The 17,708-nt window shown below is 44.9% G+C and overlaps 1 protein-coding gene across 1 annotated transcript in view; it reads left to right on the top strand.

Annotated features, from left to right (window-relative positions):
- Window positions 1-17,708, top strand: part of FOXO3 (forkhead box O3) — a 122,980-nt gene that overhangs the window by 100,373 nt on the left and 4,899 nt on the right. Inside the window, exon 2 of the mRNA XM_044244534.1 lies at window positions 3,655-5,087. Coding sequence (XP_044100469.1) covers window positions 3,655-5,052 — 1,398 coding nt within the window. The 3' untranslated portion in view covers window positions 5,053-5,087. The remainder of the gene's footprint in view (window positions 1-3,654; window positions 5,088-17,708) is intronic.

Below are 17,708 nucleotides of genomic sequence, written 5' to 3'. Positions count from 1 at the left end.
GACTAGCTGCGTGACCTTGAGTAAGTTACTTAATATCTCCGCCTGAGCTTTCATATTTCTGATGAGAGCACTGATACCAACTTCGCAGGTTTATTATGAGGACTAGAGATCATGGATCTGAAAGTTACGGCCCAGTAATTGGCAGTGTTCTAATCGGGCAGGCTCTCATTTCTTACCCCTTGAGATCAGGGACCTGGGTCCTGACACCCTGCAGTTCTGGCCCTAGCTGTGGGTGTTCTAGCCCCTTTACCACGTGCCCTTAGAGTGGCTTAATTTCTGTCTCCAAATTTTAACCAATTGTAGCTTGTAATTTCACGAAATTATTCACATACATTGAGGTTTGGAGTTGTAGTAATAGATGATTCATTAGAATCATTAGAAAATTCACATAGGGCATTTTGGAGTTCTATAAAGTGTTACTTTTTTTTTTTTCCTCAACCAAAAATACATTAAAAAATATATATATATAGGTATATGTGTGTGTATACGCGCGCGCACGCACACACACACAGACACACACACACACACACACATTGTTGGGTCACCTGGATGGCACAGTTAAATGTCCAACCATTGATTTTGGCTCAGGTCATGATTTCAGGGTCCTGGGATTGAGCCCTTTGCTGGGCTCAGTACTCAGTGGGGCGTATGCTTGAGATTCTCTCTCTCTCCGTCTCACCCTCCCCACACTTGGGTTTTCTCTCTAAAATAAATAATATCTTTTTTAAACTATGTCCCTAAGTGCTTTTAATTTCTTAATTTTTTTTAAAGATTTTATTTATTTGGCAGCAAGAGAGCACACACACACGTGTGTGCACATATGAGCAGGGGGAGGGTCAGAGAGAGAGGGGTAAGCAGACTCTGTGCTGAGCAGGGAGCCTGAAATGGGGGCTCAATCCCAGGACACTGAGATCATGACCTGAGCCGAAGGCAGATGCTCAACCAACTGAGCCACCCAGGTGCCCCTCCTAAGTGCTTTTTAAGTGGGGCAGGGGTAACACATAAGATTGGTCATTGTTAATCCTAGGTGTTGGTATGAACTCTTTCCAAAATCTAGAGCAAAGTGGGCTGGCCAGGGTTGCACATTGCTCCCATGGAGTTTCAGAACCTTCCTGTTTTTTCACCAAGAAGTTCATGTTTAAGTTTTTTATTTAATAGATCTAGTCATTGGAGTACTCAGATGGTAGAACCACCTTGCACTTGCCTGCTTTTTGAATCCTTACAGTGAATTTTAAGAGCATACTTCGTATCTGATGTATAAAGTATTTTGTTTTTTAAAGAAACGTGATTTCTGAACCATTAGCAGAGATGCCATTATTCTTTCAAAAGCCGTAAGAGTAAAGGCGAATCAGAGTATATAGTCTCCAGAGCAACATTTGTCTCATCAGATCCTCAGCGTGTTCCCCCTTTTTTTTCTCTCAGATGTGTCTTTATGGCCATCATGGAAATGCCAACATAAAGCCCATGGCTGTAAATGCTCATTGCCCAACCAGAGCTGTAGGCCCTCCTTGCATGGGAACTTACACATGGGAAACACTGAGTATTTTGGGTTATTTACTTATGGTAAAATCCCGCTGACTTTCTATGTTTTACAAAACATTCTGGGAGAACACATGTATTTGCATTTCCTACATAAATACAGTTGGCGATTGCCAATTTTTTAAAAACTATGGTAACTTTTAGGATTGTTTGTATTTAATATACAGCATCAAGCAATACCTTTTGCCTTAACTTGCAAATAAAAGCTCATCTGGCCTGTAGGTGCTGTTGCAGATTACGGGATGCCATCAGCTCCTCTCTTTGACTGCACATGAGGCATTTTATGGGTTAGAATGAGCTCTGTCATCACGGACTCTGTGTTTTGTAATAGCAGTGAGAACACCCTGACTTGGTAGCATGACCGGTTCCTGATCCTGTATCATTCTTACATCATCCCTGTCAGGGAGGGATAGTTTGGATGTTATTATGGCTATAATGAAGGTAGAGAAGTAGACTTGTTGCAGACAGATTAAATGATTTGCTCGAGGTCACATGGTTGATCAGTGACGAAGATAGGACTGAATCTGGGTCATCCCAGCCAACCAGGCTTATCTACCAAGCCAAGAGGAGCATCTTGCAAGATGGCTGCAGTTGTTAGGGTTTTGAAGATATTTTACCCTCTTTTTTTTTTTTTTTTTTTAAATCCTTTAATATAGAATAGTTTTAGGTTTACAGAAAAGTTGCAAAACTAGTACAGGGAGTTCTCATATACCCAACATCAAATTTCCCTTATTGTTAACATCTTATCTTAATCTAAAGTTAGTTTGGTACATTTGTCACAACTAATGAACCACTATTGATATATTGTCATTAACATATTAATGATTAACATATTAATCAGTTATTATGTTCATTAACTAAGCATATTTTATTCAGATTTCCTTCCTTTTTACCTAACGTTTTTCTTCTGCCCAGCATCCCATCCAAGGTACACATTACATTTAATCATCATTCTTCCTTAGGTTCCTCATGGGTCTGACTGTTTGGAGGAGTACTGAACAGGCAGGCATTTTTTTTTAAATGTCCCTTCATTGGAACTTGTCTGATGTTTTTCTCATAATTAGACTGTGGTGATGGGCTTTAGAAGAAAGACTACAAAAATAGAGTTCCATTTTCATCATATCAAGAATGTGTATTATCGGGGCTCCTGGGTGGCTCAGTTGGTTAAGCAACTGCCTTCAGCTCAGGTCATGATCCCAGAGTCCTGGGATCAAGTCCACGTCGGGCTCCCAGCTCCATGGGGAGTCTGCTTCTCCTTCTGACCCCCCCCTCATGTTCTCTCACTCTATCTCTCTGTTAAATAAATAAAGAAAATTTAAAAAAAAAAAAGAATGCATATTATCAGCATGACTTAGCAATATTAATGCTGACCTTGATCACCTGAGACAGTGTTTGCATCTCCACTGTAAAGTTATCTTTTCCCTTCCTTTCCATACTCTTTGGTGCTCAGACCATTGCCTTGAGGGGGGAGTATCTATATAAATTATTTGGAATTGTTCTGAATGGAAGATTTGCCTATTTCTGTAAACTCTGCAAATCCTGCTCTACCATTTTTTTTTCTCATGCCTGTTGGACAGGTGTGAAGTTGTGGCAGGAAGAGGTGGAGTCGTAGAAAGGATCTGTAACAATTCACACCAGTTCTGAGTTTATCGACGTGGTTAAGAAAAGATAGATGCTGCCTTTAACAGTAGTGGAGGAGAGAATAAAATGAGCTCCAAGTGATTAATGACCCGTAGGGAACCAGGGAGGTTTGTTGCAAAGTGCAGGGAGAGAGTGCTTGGTAATAAAAGTATGAACTTCAGTATAGGAAATAGAATTATAGAAATTCAGGAATTTCGGGAAAACAACCATCATTGAGCTTATACTATTCCAGCTTCTCCTGGGTATGAAACCATCTCCCACCTCCTAAATACAACACTTGGCCATTTACAGTGTTGTCGTTGAATTCCAACCTGGATGGGGGTGTCTCATCCAAATGTTTGTCTTTTTTTCTCTTTAACCTCCAAAATTAAGGTGTGCCCCCACCCCCAAACGAGTCTAATTAACTGCCTCTTCTGGGTGCCTAAGCTATGGGCCATTTTGTCTCATGTCCTGTGTTTTCCTTTCTCTTTGCAGAACTCGATCCGACACAACCTGTCATTGCACAGCCGGTTCATGCGGGTCCAGAATGAGGGTACCGGCAAGAGCTCTTGGTGGATCATCAACCCTGATGGGGGAAAGAGTGGAAAGGCACCCCGGCGGCGGGCTGTGTCCATGGACAACAGCAACAAGTATACCAAGAGCCGTGGCCGCGCAGCCAAGAAGAAGGCAGCCCTGCAGACAGCCCCTGAGTCCGCTGATGACAGTCCCTCCCAGCTCTCCAAGTGGCCAGGCAGCCCCACGTCACGCAGCAGCGACGAGCTGGATGCGTGGACGGACTTCCGCTCACGCACCAATTCCAACGCCAGCACTGTCAGCGGCCGCCTGTCACCCATCTTGGCAAGCACAGAGTTGGATGACGTCCAGGATGATGATGCACCGCTCTCCCCGATGATCTACAGCTCAGCTAGCCTCTCACCCTCTGTGAGTAAGCCATGCACCGTGGAGCTACCACGGCTGACCGACATGGCGGGCACCATGAATCTGAATGACGGGCTGTCTGACAACCTCATGGATGACCTGCTGGATGACATCACGCTCCCATCGTCCCAGCCATCGCCCACTGGAGGGCTCCTGCAGCGAAGCTCTAGCTTCCCATACACCACCAAGGGCTCCGGCCTGGCTTCTCCAACTGGCTCCTTTAACAGCACGGTGTTTGGACCCTCATCTCTGAATTCCCTGCGCCAGTCTCCCATGCAGACCATCCAAGAGAACAAGCCAGCTACTTTCTCGTCCATGTCACACTACGGCAACCAGACACTCCAGGACCTGCTCACTTCAGACTCCCTCAGCCACAGCGATGTCATGATGACCCAGTCGGACCCCTTGATGTCTCAGGCCAGCACCGCTGTGTCTGCCCAGAACTCCCGCCGGAACGTGATGCTTCGAAATGACCCAATGATGTCCTTTGCCGCCCAGCCTAACCAGGGGAGTTTAGTCAATCAGAACTTGCTCCACCACCAGCACCAAACCCAGGGCGCTCTCGGTGGCAGCCGTGCCTTGTCGAATTCTGTCAGCAACATGGGCTTGAGCGACTCCAGCAGCCTTGGGTCAGTTAAACACCAGCAACAGTCTCCTGTCAGCCAGTCTATGCAAACCCTCTCGGACTCTCTCTCAGGCTCCTCCTTGTACTCTGCGAGTGCAAACCTTCCCGTCATGGGCCATGAGAAGTTCCCCAGTGACTTGGACCTGGACATGTTCAATGGGAGCTTGGAATGTGACATGGAGTCCATTATCCGTAGCGAACTCATGGATGCTGATGGGTTGGATTTTAATTTTGATTCCCTCATGTCCACACAGAATGTTGTTGGTTTGAACGTGGGGAACTTCACTGGTGCTAAGCAGGCCTCATCTCAGAGCTGGGTGCCAGGCTGAAGAATCACTGAGGAAAGGGGAAGTGGGCAAAGCAGGTCAGTGCCCAGTGCTATGACATTTGATAACAAAGTGGGGGTGACGGGGGGGGCGGGGGAGGCTGACTTTTATTTACTTTGAACTTTACTCCACCCTGAGAAGTTGAGAACCATGGAACACTGGTACACAGTAACGTGGCTCCCGACCGTTTCATCTCCCAAGTCAGACAGGGCCATCAGGTGCCCCTCCCCACAATTTGCTGACAGCTCAGGAATTTTACTGCCAGTAAAGAGAACATGCACACATTTAGAGATTTCATTCTCCTTTGTATCCAGTCCTTCTGTCTTCCCCATGACACAGGTCTCCCTGCTTGATGGATGGATGAGGATAGAATGGAAGGGGAGAAGGGGGACCTTAGATCACATGAACGTCAAAGTTAAGGACCCAGCCAGAGGACCCATTGTCCCAGAGGACGTTCTTAGCCTCCCAAGTCCAACACTGCCATTGTCGATCATCTATGTTATGGTTTCTTCCTCTTTTTTCTGGTAAAGTAACAATTTGCAGGTACTTCTAATTTAACTGTAGAATGTATATTCTGGACTCCTTCATGCATGAGTATTTCCACCAAAAGCAAGATCTGTTAGATTCTTCACCATGGTACTAATCATCTTTATTAGTTAGTGCTTAACATTTACACGTTTAAAAGAGCAAAAGAATTAAATTGGAGACAGTTTTTATGTGAGAGAGGAAGAGGGCACTTGCTCCTGTGCTTCTTGTCCCTGAAGCATAAGTGGGTGAGGTCAGGTTCCAAACAGTGACATGGGTTGTGAATGGGAGCAGAGATTTTCTAAATTGTGGCATTTTAATAATGTTGGAACCAGAAAGATCACACAATGTGATGTGATAAGAAAGACATTTTATTGGAATCAGAAATCAAGGGTTCAGTTCCACTTCTGCTACTTTCTGGCTGCTGTTAGGAATGTGTCACTTAGCCTCTGAACCTCAGTTTCCAGTTTTATGAAAAGAGAATAATCGCCCACTTGTTACTATACAGGGTTATTTTAGGAATCAGATGCACTGAAGTATGTGAAAGTGCTTGGTAAAACTGCAGTGGGCTGAAATATGTATAGTGTAATTAGGTAAACATACTGACTGACAGATGAGTAAGCAGAGAGCCCAGAGAGGTTAAGTAGTTTGCCAAAGGTCACACAGCTGGACCCAGAATCCGTATTTCTTGAATGGCTTGAACTGTGATAGTTTTCTTGAATTTTCTCTAGGTAGGAAAAAATAGAAAGTGCTCTGAACTGGAGCCAGTGTAGCAGATAATGCACAGGCTTGCCTTAAAACTCTCCTTAAGAAGTGAGATGAGCACTGGGGTATTCTGCTGACAGGTTTGTACCCCCAGACCCTACCCGTGTTCAAGCGCTCTGTTCTGTGCCCCAGATCCTCTATTAAAAACATCTCGGCAATCCACTTACACCCTTCTTTAAATGATATAAAGAGGAAATGGGATTCAAAGCCATTAAAACCTGAGCCTTGTTTAACCCTCTGCCCCGGGGAAGGAATTACAAGGGTCTCCTGTGGTGAGCTCAGTGGAGCTCACTGGGTAGTTGTAGAAAGGGGAGTGTCAAGAGTGTTGTGATGTTAAAGCTTCTCAGCTTTCCCAGGCATCAGCAGGCCCCTAATGGAACCCAGACATCTGTTTTCAGTCATTTAATAGCCCTTGAGATGGTAAAAAGACTGTAATGGAAGCTAAATAGGGTGACAGGCTTGTTTGCCCGCCAGTTCAGTCCCGTACCAGCACGCAGACTGGTGAAGACTGGCCTGGAGAAAGGTAGATATTTGGCTTTTAGAAGAATAAATAGTTTGCCTTCCTTTAAGAAGTGGAATGTGATTGTGGCTTCTAATGACACAAGTTTTTACTTTTGGTGTAGTTGTGAGGAGGCCACTTTCTAATTCATAGAGAAGAGGTAGTTCAGAAGAAAACGTACTGTCAGTTCTTGCTTACTTTTTCAAGTGTAGTTGAATAGCAGACCTTTCTTGTGTATGTATTATTCTACAAGTTTGTATAAAAATATTTTGAGGGAGGTGGCTCAGTAGGTTAAGCCTCTGCCTTGATCTCAGGGTCCTGGGATTGAACCCTCCCCCATCGGGGCTCTCTGCTTGGCGGGAAGCCTGCTTCTCTCCCCCCCCCCGCTTCCCCCCCCCCTGCCTGCCTCTCTGCTTACTTGTGATTGCTCTCTCTCTATCAAATAAATAAATAAAATCTTTAAAAAATATATTTTGAGGGAAATGTGAATATATTTTAAAAGCATATTTTATGAATTATTATTTAGATGATAAAGAACTGCTTTGGGGATAATGTGTTTTGTTATTTTGTCCTAACCATAGGGTCATTTAGTCATCTTTTTCTCAGAACATTTTGGGGAGATTGATTTGAGAAGATATTTTCTCATTTAAGAATGGAAAATCACCAGATTTCAAAATTTCTCAAACGTAAATCAGCTCAGTGTGATCAGAGCAAGAGAGGAAAGATCCTAAAGACAACGGGGGCTTTTAGAGAGTCTGGTTTCTGAGTTTAGGATTTCCATATTGCTTTGGAATGAATTGCTTGTCTAAGCAGCCAGGAACATAGATGTCCTGAAATATATTCTTTAGTTTTAAACCTGTGACTCTCCTGAATTCACAAAACAGGCCCGAGGTCACCACCTCAGACCTCCCTTCTCCCAAATTAAGCACCCCAGCTTCCCAAGACTTGTTCTATAATGACTTTTATGGTAAAGCTTTTTTCCTTCCTTCCTTCCTTTTTTTTTTTAAACTAGTAGTCATGGTATTCTCTGGACTCCCTCCCTTCTTAACAGGAAGGTCATGTGACCCTAAATTAGAGCCCCGTAGTTGTGGAGTTAATGGAGCAGCTCTGTCCAGTTGACAGACCATCTTGCTAGAGAGCTGTGGAGAGGTGCTTCTCTGGAGGCCTGGGTGTTTCACACACGTCATTCATCTTAGACCATGTGTAAAATCCTTTGACCTATGGGTCTATCTGGAAAAGAAAAAAAATAACCATCCCTTTTTATGAGAGACAGCTACTGGGGTGTGAAGGGCACTGTCTTCTCTCATAAAGCTTGGTGCACGTCCTTTCAGATTGGCAGCAGAGATGTCTGTGAGCCGGTGTGGTGGTTGGAAGGCTGAGCTTCTGGGTCTGATGTGTGTCTCCTTAGAGTGTAGGCAGCCTCAGCCTCGCTGTCATTTTGAGGTCAAAAGACGCCTAAGTTCTCAAGCTCTTTCATTCATCTTCATCTTTTGGCATTTGGAGACCCTACTAGGGAGCAGCCCCATACTTAGTTTTAAACTACTTTGCAATAAAGATTGGAAAACATCAACCAGAAAAGGCCCAGCTGGAGAGCAGAGTAGTTCTCTCCCTGCCTCTGCCACATCACCAGTGACTCTCTCGCAATAATAGGTTCGTCATCTGCCAGATGAGGGTAGAATCATAGTTTCAGAAGTGCACAGTAGATGTAATTGTAAACCCGAAACCTAACATTCTGTCTGTGAAGTGGCCCTGGTAAGAGGTACGTGGTGATACAGAACTCTACAGAAACCGTGGGATACAGATGTGGAAACGGCAGGCCCTGGTGTTGGAGCCCGTTTAGGTTTTGGTGAGGCTGCTCTCCAAAAGGAGCACATTTCTGATTCCTTTTCAACGGATATCTGAATGCTGTGATTCTGTTAGGTATTCGTGTTGGGGAATAGGATTAATTCTAACTGAATAAGCAATGTAGGCTATTTGTGTCATATTTTTTTCCCCTTAAGGTAGCTACTTCTCTGTTAGAGTTAACGTATGATGAACACGAATCCGTGCGTATTGCATGGAGAACACACTCTGTTACTTGCACTTACTTGGGCTCTAGTCTAGTTTGTGGTTCATCTCGATAATTATGTTCATATCGATAAATATGTTCATCTTGAGAATGGTGCATCTGCAGGATCTTTATTCTTACCTCAAAGAAAGCCTGAAGTCTGAACTGTCATTCATTGAGAGAATGGCTGTCTGGATCTTTTTAGTGTTGACAACAGTAAAGGAAAATTTACACAGCTGTGAAAAGGCATTTTCTATGCAGAGGCTGGTTACACTCCGTACATACATTCTTTTCCCTAGAAAGCACTGGTATCGATGCTGCTCTCTGGGGCACAGGGACAGAGCCTTGAGTGACTGTCACTTTAAGCAGTTGCATTTATAGATGGCTTTCTGGAAGGTTTCTTTGGCCACAGAGCTGACGTGGAGCATGAATAAATGGGGTGAAAATCACCTGAATTACTCCTGGAAATCCTTGTAAATTCTAAGCTCCCATTAGATGCTTCTTTTCCCAGGGTTCCTAATGCTCACTCTTCAACATCTCCCAAGTAACGTTTTCTTAAGTACGGTCTCCCCCCAGGTGCCACCTGTGCTTCTCATGGCTTCCCTTTCTTCATAGAGACTGGAGAAAGGGCTTGTCGCGACCTGCCTCTGTGCTGTTGCTGGAGAGAAGGGCCAGGGTTCTGCCTTGTTCCTGGGGCAGGTAGAGGGATGTTTGCAGACTTTCTCTTCCCGACTTGGAGATTCAAGTTTTAACGCTGGATTTTTCATTCCACGATGGAGATTCCCCATCTTGTAAGAGACATCATCTACTTCACGTTGGTTTTGTGAATGTGTTCTTTTGCTGTAAGAACATTGCTTTCCCCCATCTTCCAAACTGTTTTGAAGTTTAAAGTTCCAAAACCTAAAATGAATTAAAGTTTTGTTTTGAAAATTAGTGTGACACTTCTGATAGTTAGAGGTCCCATAAATCAGTGTTTCTCAAAGTGTTCCACAGAATACTGGACCCTCAAGACATTCATGGATACTAAGTAGAAAATGCATTCTGTGGTCAAATAAGTTTAAGGAATATGATGTTTAAGTGAATTAGAGTTATTGCCAGATGGGCTACGAAGAGCCTTGAAAGTTCATGTATGTTATGAACCTTCTGGGATAAGATTGCAGTGTTTCCTAAATTTATTTGATATCTTGAGCCAAATCCTTTTTCTTCAAGAAGCCATAGGACCCATGTTCTAAGGAAACCCCTAAAGACATGAGCCAGCCACCCAGTTTAGCTCACTGTCCCTGGGGTTGTGCTGTGGTGGGAACCATGGATTTAAAAAACCTCCCCTACAACTCACTCCAAGTATCACCTGTGTGGTACGGCAGAGGAGCTGTGGGATTTGTAGCAGAAGGCTGCCATCTGCGTGGCCATGTGTCAGAGTGAAGTCACTCATCTCCCTCAGTCTCAGTTCACTTATCTATGAAATGGGGTTAAAATGGACGTCTACCCCACAGAGCTCTTGTATGGCCTACGGTCCTTTGGCAGCTTTTTAAAAAGTTACTAAATGTTTATTGTTACTGACAGTGGCTGCAGAGTTGATACCAATAAGGGAGGCAGCCAGGCCATACGCAACACTGTTGGCAGAAAGAGCAAGTACTTTCCTAAACTAGAATGCGTTTGGCTTCTTTTTATTAAAAAGGTATGGTGGTTGCCTGTTTGTGAAGCTTTGGACGCCCCCTAGAAGTCCTGGCTACCAATTTGGAGGTACCCCTGCGAGAAACTGTTTCACTCACAGGGAACTTCCGACCTAGATGGAATGAGGTTTGTGTGTGGTACCCAGAGTGTTCCCTTAGCATCTTCAGAGGATTGCCTGAAAAGTCCCAGACGCCTGGCTTCGGGTTTCCTGGGGGTGTCTTGTCAGCATCCAGTTGGCCGGTAGGTAGCACTCTGCGGAGGGAACAGAAGAGGGAGCAGCCTCCCCACGCCCCTTCTCTGCTCCCTTTCGGTATAGCCCATCCCTGCTGGTAGGGAGCCTGGAAATCCGATCCTCCCGCTCCCACTGCCAGCCTGTCCCAAGCCGCAAAGAAATAAAGAGCTGTTCCGGCCCTCCTAGGGCTCTCTTGAGAGCCAGAAGTTGCCACACAATAAATAGCTTGATGCTGGCCGTGGTCTGGCCGTGGACACCCCAACCCCCAGGGCTGGAGGTTGACCCCCTTACTGGCTAGTGTGACACAGTTTGGGATTCAGAAAATGTGGTCACTCTGCCCTTAAGATCTCTTCCAACTGTAAGTTCAGTGAAAACCCAGAGAAAATGGGCTGTTCTCCGGGAGCTTTCCTCCCAAAGAAGCAGGACCAGGCTTAGAATGGGAACACGCCCCTCTCCCCGAGGAACTGCTGCGTGCTTGGGTGCGGGTCTTGTGCTTTGCTTCTCTTCCCCAGTAATAGATGTGGGCTGTACTCTGTAATTCTAGATTTCCTGTTTTTTTTTTAATGACCTCTTTTTGGGTAAAATATATGATATTCATTTATTAAACGATGAGAATTACTTAGTTACGGAAGCCTCCGAAGGTAATTCCAGTGTTTCCAGAGGATAAAACGTTAATTGCCAGTCTTGGCTTGATTGAAGGTTTGCATATCAGGATGTCTTCTCTCTCCCTCCTCCCCTCCCCCTCCTTCCTCTCTCTCTTTCTCTCTGATGAAAGAAGTCTGGATCATAAGATTTTTCTTTCTTTTTTTTAAAGTATTCATGTCTGTGTGGAGTGTTTGACTCCTTAAAGAAATGTAATGGCCAAAAAGAGAAGGCCATAGATTCTGAGGTTGAAATTTTTAATTTTCAGTGGGTCTCCCTGCATACTTTGCCACTATAATTAATTGGAACGTCCACTGGTCATTTGTATGTTGAGAAATGATCAGAAAGCAATACAGCCCCACATGGGTACAGATGTGGTAGAGGTGTCCCTTATGCCTGCTGCCTGAATGTTTCAAGCCAAAGCACTCCCTGTCCAGCCCCATTCACTTTAGGTCGCCTGCCGGCCGGGGTACCCATGGAAGCAAGCTCCAGGCTGAGCAGGGACACGAGGGCTTCCCACAGCCATACCAGGTTTGGATTTACCTCACTCCTTTGTCTGTCTGCCGATCTTGGAGCCACCCCTGAGACCCTCCTTTCAGTTCCCTTCTTGGTTTCCTTCTTCTCTTGCACTGGTCTAAGGGTTGCTTCTTGGCCACCACCTGTGTCACCTGCATGTCCTGGTCCTACCTTACAGAGGGATGAGTGGTTTGGTCTATTGGTGGAACTAAAACGGCTGGTTTTGTGTTTTCAATTTCAGAATCACTTTTGGAAAAATAAGATGGTCTTCATAACCGTGTATATCTAAAGCAGGCAGAGACGGCTTTGGGGCCCCCTCTCTTCTGTAGCTGGTTGTGGAACCCTTCGATGGGCTGACACACCGGACCCGTACTTGCAGCTCCGCGTCCCAGGGATGCAGTTGTTCCCCAGCCCGAGGCGGTGGCTGCACACTCCCAGTCACCCCGCCCCAGCCAGTCAATGCAGTGAGGAGTCACCCGGCAAACATAAAACATGTGACATTCAGGTCACGGTTTATGGCTCTACGCATTTCTTCCTGTACTACGGTTCCCTCTTGTTTTTGTTAAGTGGTGAGTCACCAAAGCGGTGATAGCAGTCTGAGAGTAGCAAGACTGTCGATTTTGGTCCTTGAAATAAAGGCTGTGTATGGTAGGATACACGGGAAAGATGAGAGAAGGTAAATATTAAATACTTACTGTTTTCAATTTTTTAATTAATTTTTTTAAAGTTGTATTAATGGAGGGACACCTGGGTGACTCCGTTGGTTGAGCATCTGACTGTTGATTTGGGCTCAGGTCATGATCTCAGGGTTGTGAGATTGAGCCCCTTGCTGGGCTCCGCGCTCACAGGGAGTCCGTTTGAGGTTCCTCTCCTCCTCCCTCTGCCCCCGCCCAACTCCCACAAGCACGCATGTGCCTGCGTTCTCTCTCTCTCTCAAATAAAGCTTTAAAAAAAAAAAAAAAAAGGCATCTGTGCCTATGGGCTGCATTTCCTAGAAACCTGACTTTCCTTTACTGAGGCTCCTCAAACTGAATACACATTTGGCTTCCCGCCTGGCGGAAACCTCCCTACCTATTCTGCTTCCCTTGTTAACTATTCAGTTGCTAAAGTGGCAGGTTGACAGCATTCTTCAGAATGTGTTTTTACAGAGCTGCACCACCTCGTTCGCCGTCTCTGGTAGTCCTGGAGGATGGCACTGTTAGGCCAGCACTGCAGGCAGAGGGCCGGATTGTCATCTGACAGGCTCCTGCTGTCACAGTGACCACCAGGCTGGCCCTCCGCTGCTTCCATAAGTCTTTGTCTCCCATTCCAACCTGGGAGATGCTGAAAAATTACCAAATTAAACGAAGTGTTGCACCCGTCAGGTGTTTTCTTCAGCTGCTTCGTGTTTTGGCCGTGAAGATGGACGCCAAGGGAACTGCTGCTGTGTTGGTACTCCGGAATTAGACGTGATTGCCCAACCCAAGACCCACAGAAACGCCGTTTTTCCGGGGGTGACACCAGCTCCAGAAGCCTGGGTGGATGGTGGCAGATGATTGTGGCTCATGATGGATGGGGTGTCCCAGAGATCCCCCCGGGGGCAAAGCAGAGATGGTGGCAGGCAGGCATTTCTTTGCTCTCTCCTCAGGGGTGGAGACTTCCTAGTCTGAAGCCCACACCTGTTCTCTGAACTCCACATGAGTCTTCCCTGTCAGATGGAGTGAACATTGATTCATTTCCTTTTCTGTCCTAAATGTTCTGTATTTAGTCCCCAGCTTGTCCTGGGGTTGGCAGGTTTGGCCTAAATTATCTTTATGTTTAAAGAGTAGGGAAAGCGGTGCTTCACTTTAATTTTGTGTTTCAGGCAGACCTCCTCCAGACATCTTTCGTTTTAGCTTAGGAGAGCAGTGGCTACCTTCATGGATTTGTGGATGTGAGGGTTTCATGCTACTGGCTTGTTTTCCTTCTGTGTCATATTTGGCGTCAGGGTCCTGTTCCTTTCCTCTGTGCCAAAAAGATAAAAACACTGCTGAGAAATCCGTATTTGTCACAGTGGAGTTAAGTTGTAGGAGGACAGCCGTAGGTACTTTAATGTTTTATTCCCAGATTTAAGTTGATTGGGGTTGTTATGTTTTGTGTAGAGTTTTTGGAGGCATTGCCCTTTCTTAGCATGTCATGTGATTTAGTGGTGATAATTAGGCAGAAACTTGTCTTCCCTACAGATGCCAAGATTATAGAGGGACTTACTCTCACCAGGGACCAGATGACAGCATCCATAGATATTTTTAGAATGGGTCTCATCATTTGGCATCCCCATTTCATTTTCCTTGCATCAACAGTCTGATTTCAAACATATTTATTGGGCATGGATGGAGAAGAGAGATCTTCTCCCCATCAATGAAAGTCACAGATGGGACAGAACAACATTTTCTGGTTTTTGTTTTTTTTAAGGACATTTTTATATTTATTATTCGTTGGCCTATTGTCTAGTGACTGCAAAGTGATAGCTATAATTCCCTTCAGCTATATGCTTCCTTTTCCTTCCAGAAGTTTTGCTTAATATGATGTATTTTTAAACTTAGAATCAGCATCAGCATACTTAAACAATTTCATCTTACTTTAAACAGTGTTAAAAATGCGGGAGCTTTCAGTGGGTTGAACCTCTGCCTTCGGCTCGGGTCATGATCTCAGGGTCCTGGGATCGAGTCCCGCGTTGGGCTCTCTGCTCAGCGTGGAGCCTGCCTCCCTGTCTCTCTCTGCCTGCCTCTCTGCCTACTTGTGATCCCTCTCTCTGTCAAATAAATTAAAAAAAGAAAAAGAAATGCGGGAGCTTCATTGAAACCCACCACACCTGTACCCAACCTAAGTATCATTAAATTCCCAGCTCAGTAGCTGGTGTCATCTTTTAAAAGTGGTCCTTCTATTCTCTGTCATTGGTGGAGTCAGATACACATGTGCAAATGATGAGTCACCAAAGTGGCTAAAAATCTACAGCAGATAAGGAGTTGTGTTCTTTGGGACTATTTTTAATCATAAGGTCTTCCTAGTGAATGGTGATTCTGGTGTATCTTTTAGAAGAATGCTTGTATTTCTCTTCAACATTTATCTGATTTCTTTAGATTTTCACAATATTTTATGATCTGTTTGCTTTCTGTCACCTTTCTGTCCTGTGGAGTTGGATTTCCTTATTGCCTCTCCTTTCCTAGCTCCCCTCTTAAGAACACGAGGTTTCCCTTGCAGGCTGAGAGGCATGGCCTGGGAGACCCCCGGGGAATGCCACAGATACAGGGGGCCCTAAGCCCATTCTGCAGAAATGGAAGCAGTCCTGATCAGTGCCTGTCCTTTTTAATGATGATGTTCCCTGAAGATTCTGGGCCTTTTGATGAGGGAATGTGTTTGGCCTAAGGATTGTTGTTGGTTTTTGCTCTGTGACTGCCCAGTGTGGGCCTCCTGCCCCTGGTTTTCAGAGCCCATGCCCTGTTCTGCTTAGAATGATGCCATGTTGGGGGTTATAGGTGCCCCATGCCTTCTTTCCCCCTGTGTGGACCCAGGTCCAGCATTACAACAGGCTGCGTGCTCCGCCTCTGTACTTGGGGAATGAAGTGTGTCACCTTCCCAGTATGCACTGGTTTCCATGGCTGAATAATTAATACCAGAGGGAACCAGGATGGGGTCTGAATTAGGTAATGCTTTACAGCTTCTCTCTTAGCACCTGGGGACCACAGTCCCTGATGACTAATTGCATAGTGATGTTAGATTGTGGTTTATTAAGTGTTATTGTGAAGGGAAAAACTGAATACCCTTCCAAAGGACCATGTCTGTACCCTTATCCATTCAGTCCTCAGGGGTTCCAGCTAGAATAGCACTGGCTGGCTTTAGGAGGCTAATTCGTTATGGATGCTTTGATCTGGTTTCTATTTTAACTGCTTTTTTTTTTTTTTTAAGTAATCTCTAGGCCCAACGTGGGGCTTGAACTCACAGCCCCAAGATCAAGGGTCACATGCTCTGCTGACTGAGCCAACTAGGTACCTGTTCTAGCTTTTTCTTTTCTTTCTTTCTTAGATTTGGGGGGGGGTGTTGTTTTGTTTTAAGATTTTTTCTATTTGTCAGCGAGCGAGCATGTACACAAGCAGGGGGAACAGCAGGCAGAGGGACCAGCAGGCTCCCCACTGAGCAAGGAGCCCGATGTGGGACTCTGTCCCAGGACCCCGAGATCATGAGACGCTTAACCAACTGAGCCACCCCGATGTCCCTGTTTTAGCTTTTTCTTGCTCTGAAATCAACAAGTCTAGGATAATATTGTCTAATACCTTTACAAAGCAAAAAAAATCCGTCAGCCAGGGAAAATAAATACTGGGAATGGGTGGGGGAAAGAGGGCCTTTTTTTCCTTCTTTCTTGTTGCTGCCTCTGATAAAACCCCCTAAGAGCTTCAGTTTGGAGCAGTAGCGAGGGTAATTGTGACCATGGGTATGTAACATTACCAATACTAAGCCCGGCTATCTTTCTGAATATTGGTAGTGAAAGGTGAGCTTGCCAGCCAGCCCAGCCACAGAAGAGACTGAAGTCCTGAGTAAGTTTGTGAAAATCCCAAATGAACCTCTGACAATATCTGGTCTAAAAAGTGGGAAGCAGATGTGTATAATGTGTATGTGAGCTTACTGGTGAACGCTTCATGACTTGCTTACCTTTTCTGATGAGAAGGTGGTGAGTTCAGCTTGTTTCCCTCCTCCTTGTCTATTTCTTGGCCTAAAGCCATTTTTATCCCTACCTTGACAGCTGACACTGTCTCCATAAACAAAGGTCTTATGTCTTGAGGTCTATTGTGTTGATTCCTTTAGCTACATCTCTGTGAGTATACTTTTTTTAGTCCTTTAACTTGTCTGGGTTCAGAGGTCTCATGAAGTCTACTCAGACATGTAAATTCACAGGGTCTGAGAGGACCTCTTATGCCTCCCATTGAAGACTGTTGATGGCAAAAATAATAATAAATTGTTAACTGTTAAAGGGATGTTTTGTGTGGGAGGGGTTTTTGGCTAAATGTGTGTGTTACATAATTTTTTTTTCTTTGCAGACTTTTAATATAAAAAAAAAATTCCTACACAGTCCACTTAGAGATTGCTTATTCCTTTAATAAGCAAGGAGAGTCAAAGTGATCTCCAACCAGTGGTGCAGACTGAGTAAGCCTTTGTGGAAAGTGGCCATTTCAGCTCCCCGGTACTCATGGTAAACAAGTTTAGTCCATGTAGCCAGTGGTAGATAACCAGAAAAGCATAGCTGGTCTGCTTAGGGTGACCAACTTTTCTGGTTGTTGCTTGAAACTCCTAGAGCAAAATCCCATCTGCACCCTGGACACCTAACTTAAAAGGACAGACTAACGGGGCTTCTGGATGACTCAGTCCATTAAGCATCTGACTTTTGGTTTTGGCTCAGGTCATGATCTCAGGGTCCTGAGATCAAGGCCCGCATTGGGCTCTGCACTCAGCATGAAGTCTGCTGCTTTTCTTCTCCCTCTCCCCAGTCACACACTTGTGTGGGCTCTCTCAAATAAATACATAAATAAGTCTTAGAGATTAAAAAAAAGAGAGGGCCCACTAAAACACCCCTAACTTGCCTTTCTTTGTTAACCTCCCAAAATGAATGACCTCATTTCCTCTAGGCTTTTTCAACTTGGGAGCATCATATAATCAAGCAGAAAAATAAGGTAAGTAGTCTCCATGCTTTTTCCTTAGGTTTTCAGACCTCTGAAGCTAGTGTAGCAAAACAGCTTTAGTGTGAGTAC

This window comes from Neovison vison, chromosome 1, assembly GCF_020171115.1.
Source record: "Neovison vison isolate M4711 chromosome 1, ASM_NN_V1, whole genome shotgun sequence".
Classification (NCBI taxonomy): domain Eukaryota; kingdom Metazoa; phylum Chordata; class Mammalia; order Carnivora; family Mustelidae; genus Neogale; species Neogale vison.
This window is presented reverse-complemented; position numbering and strand designations above follow the sequence as displayed.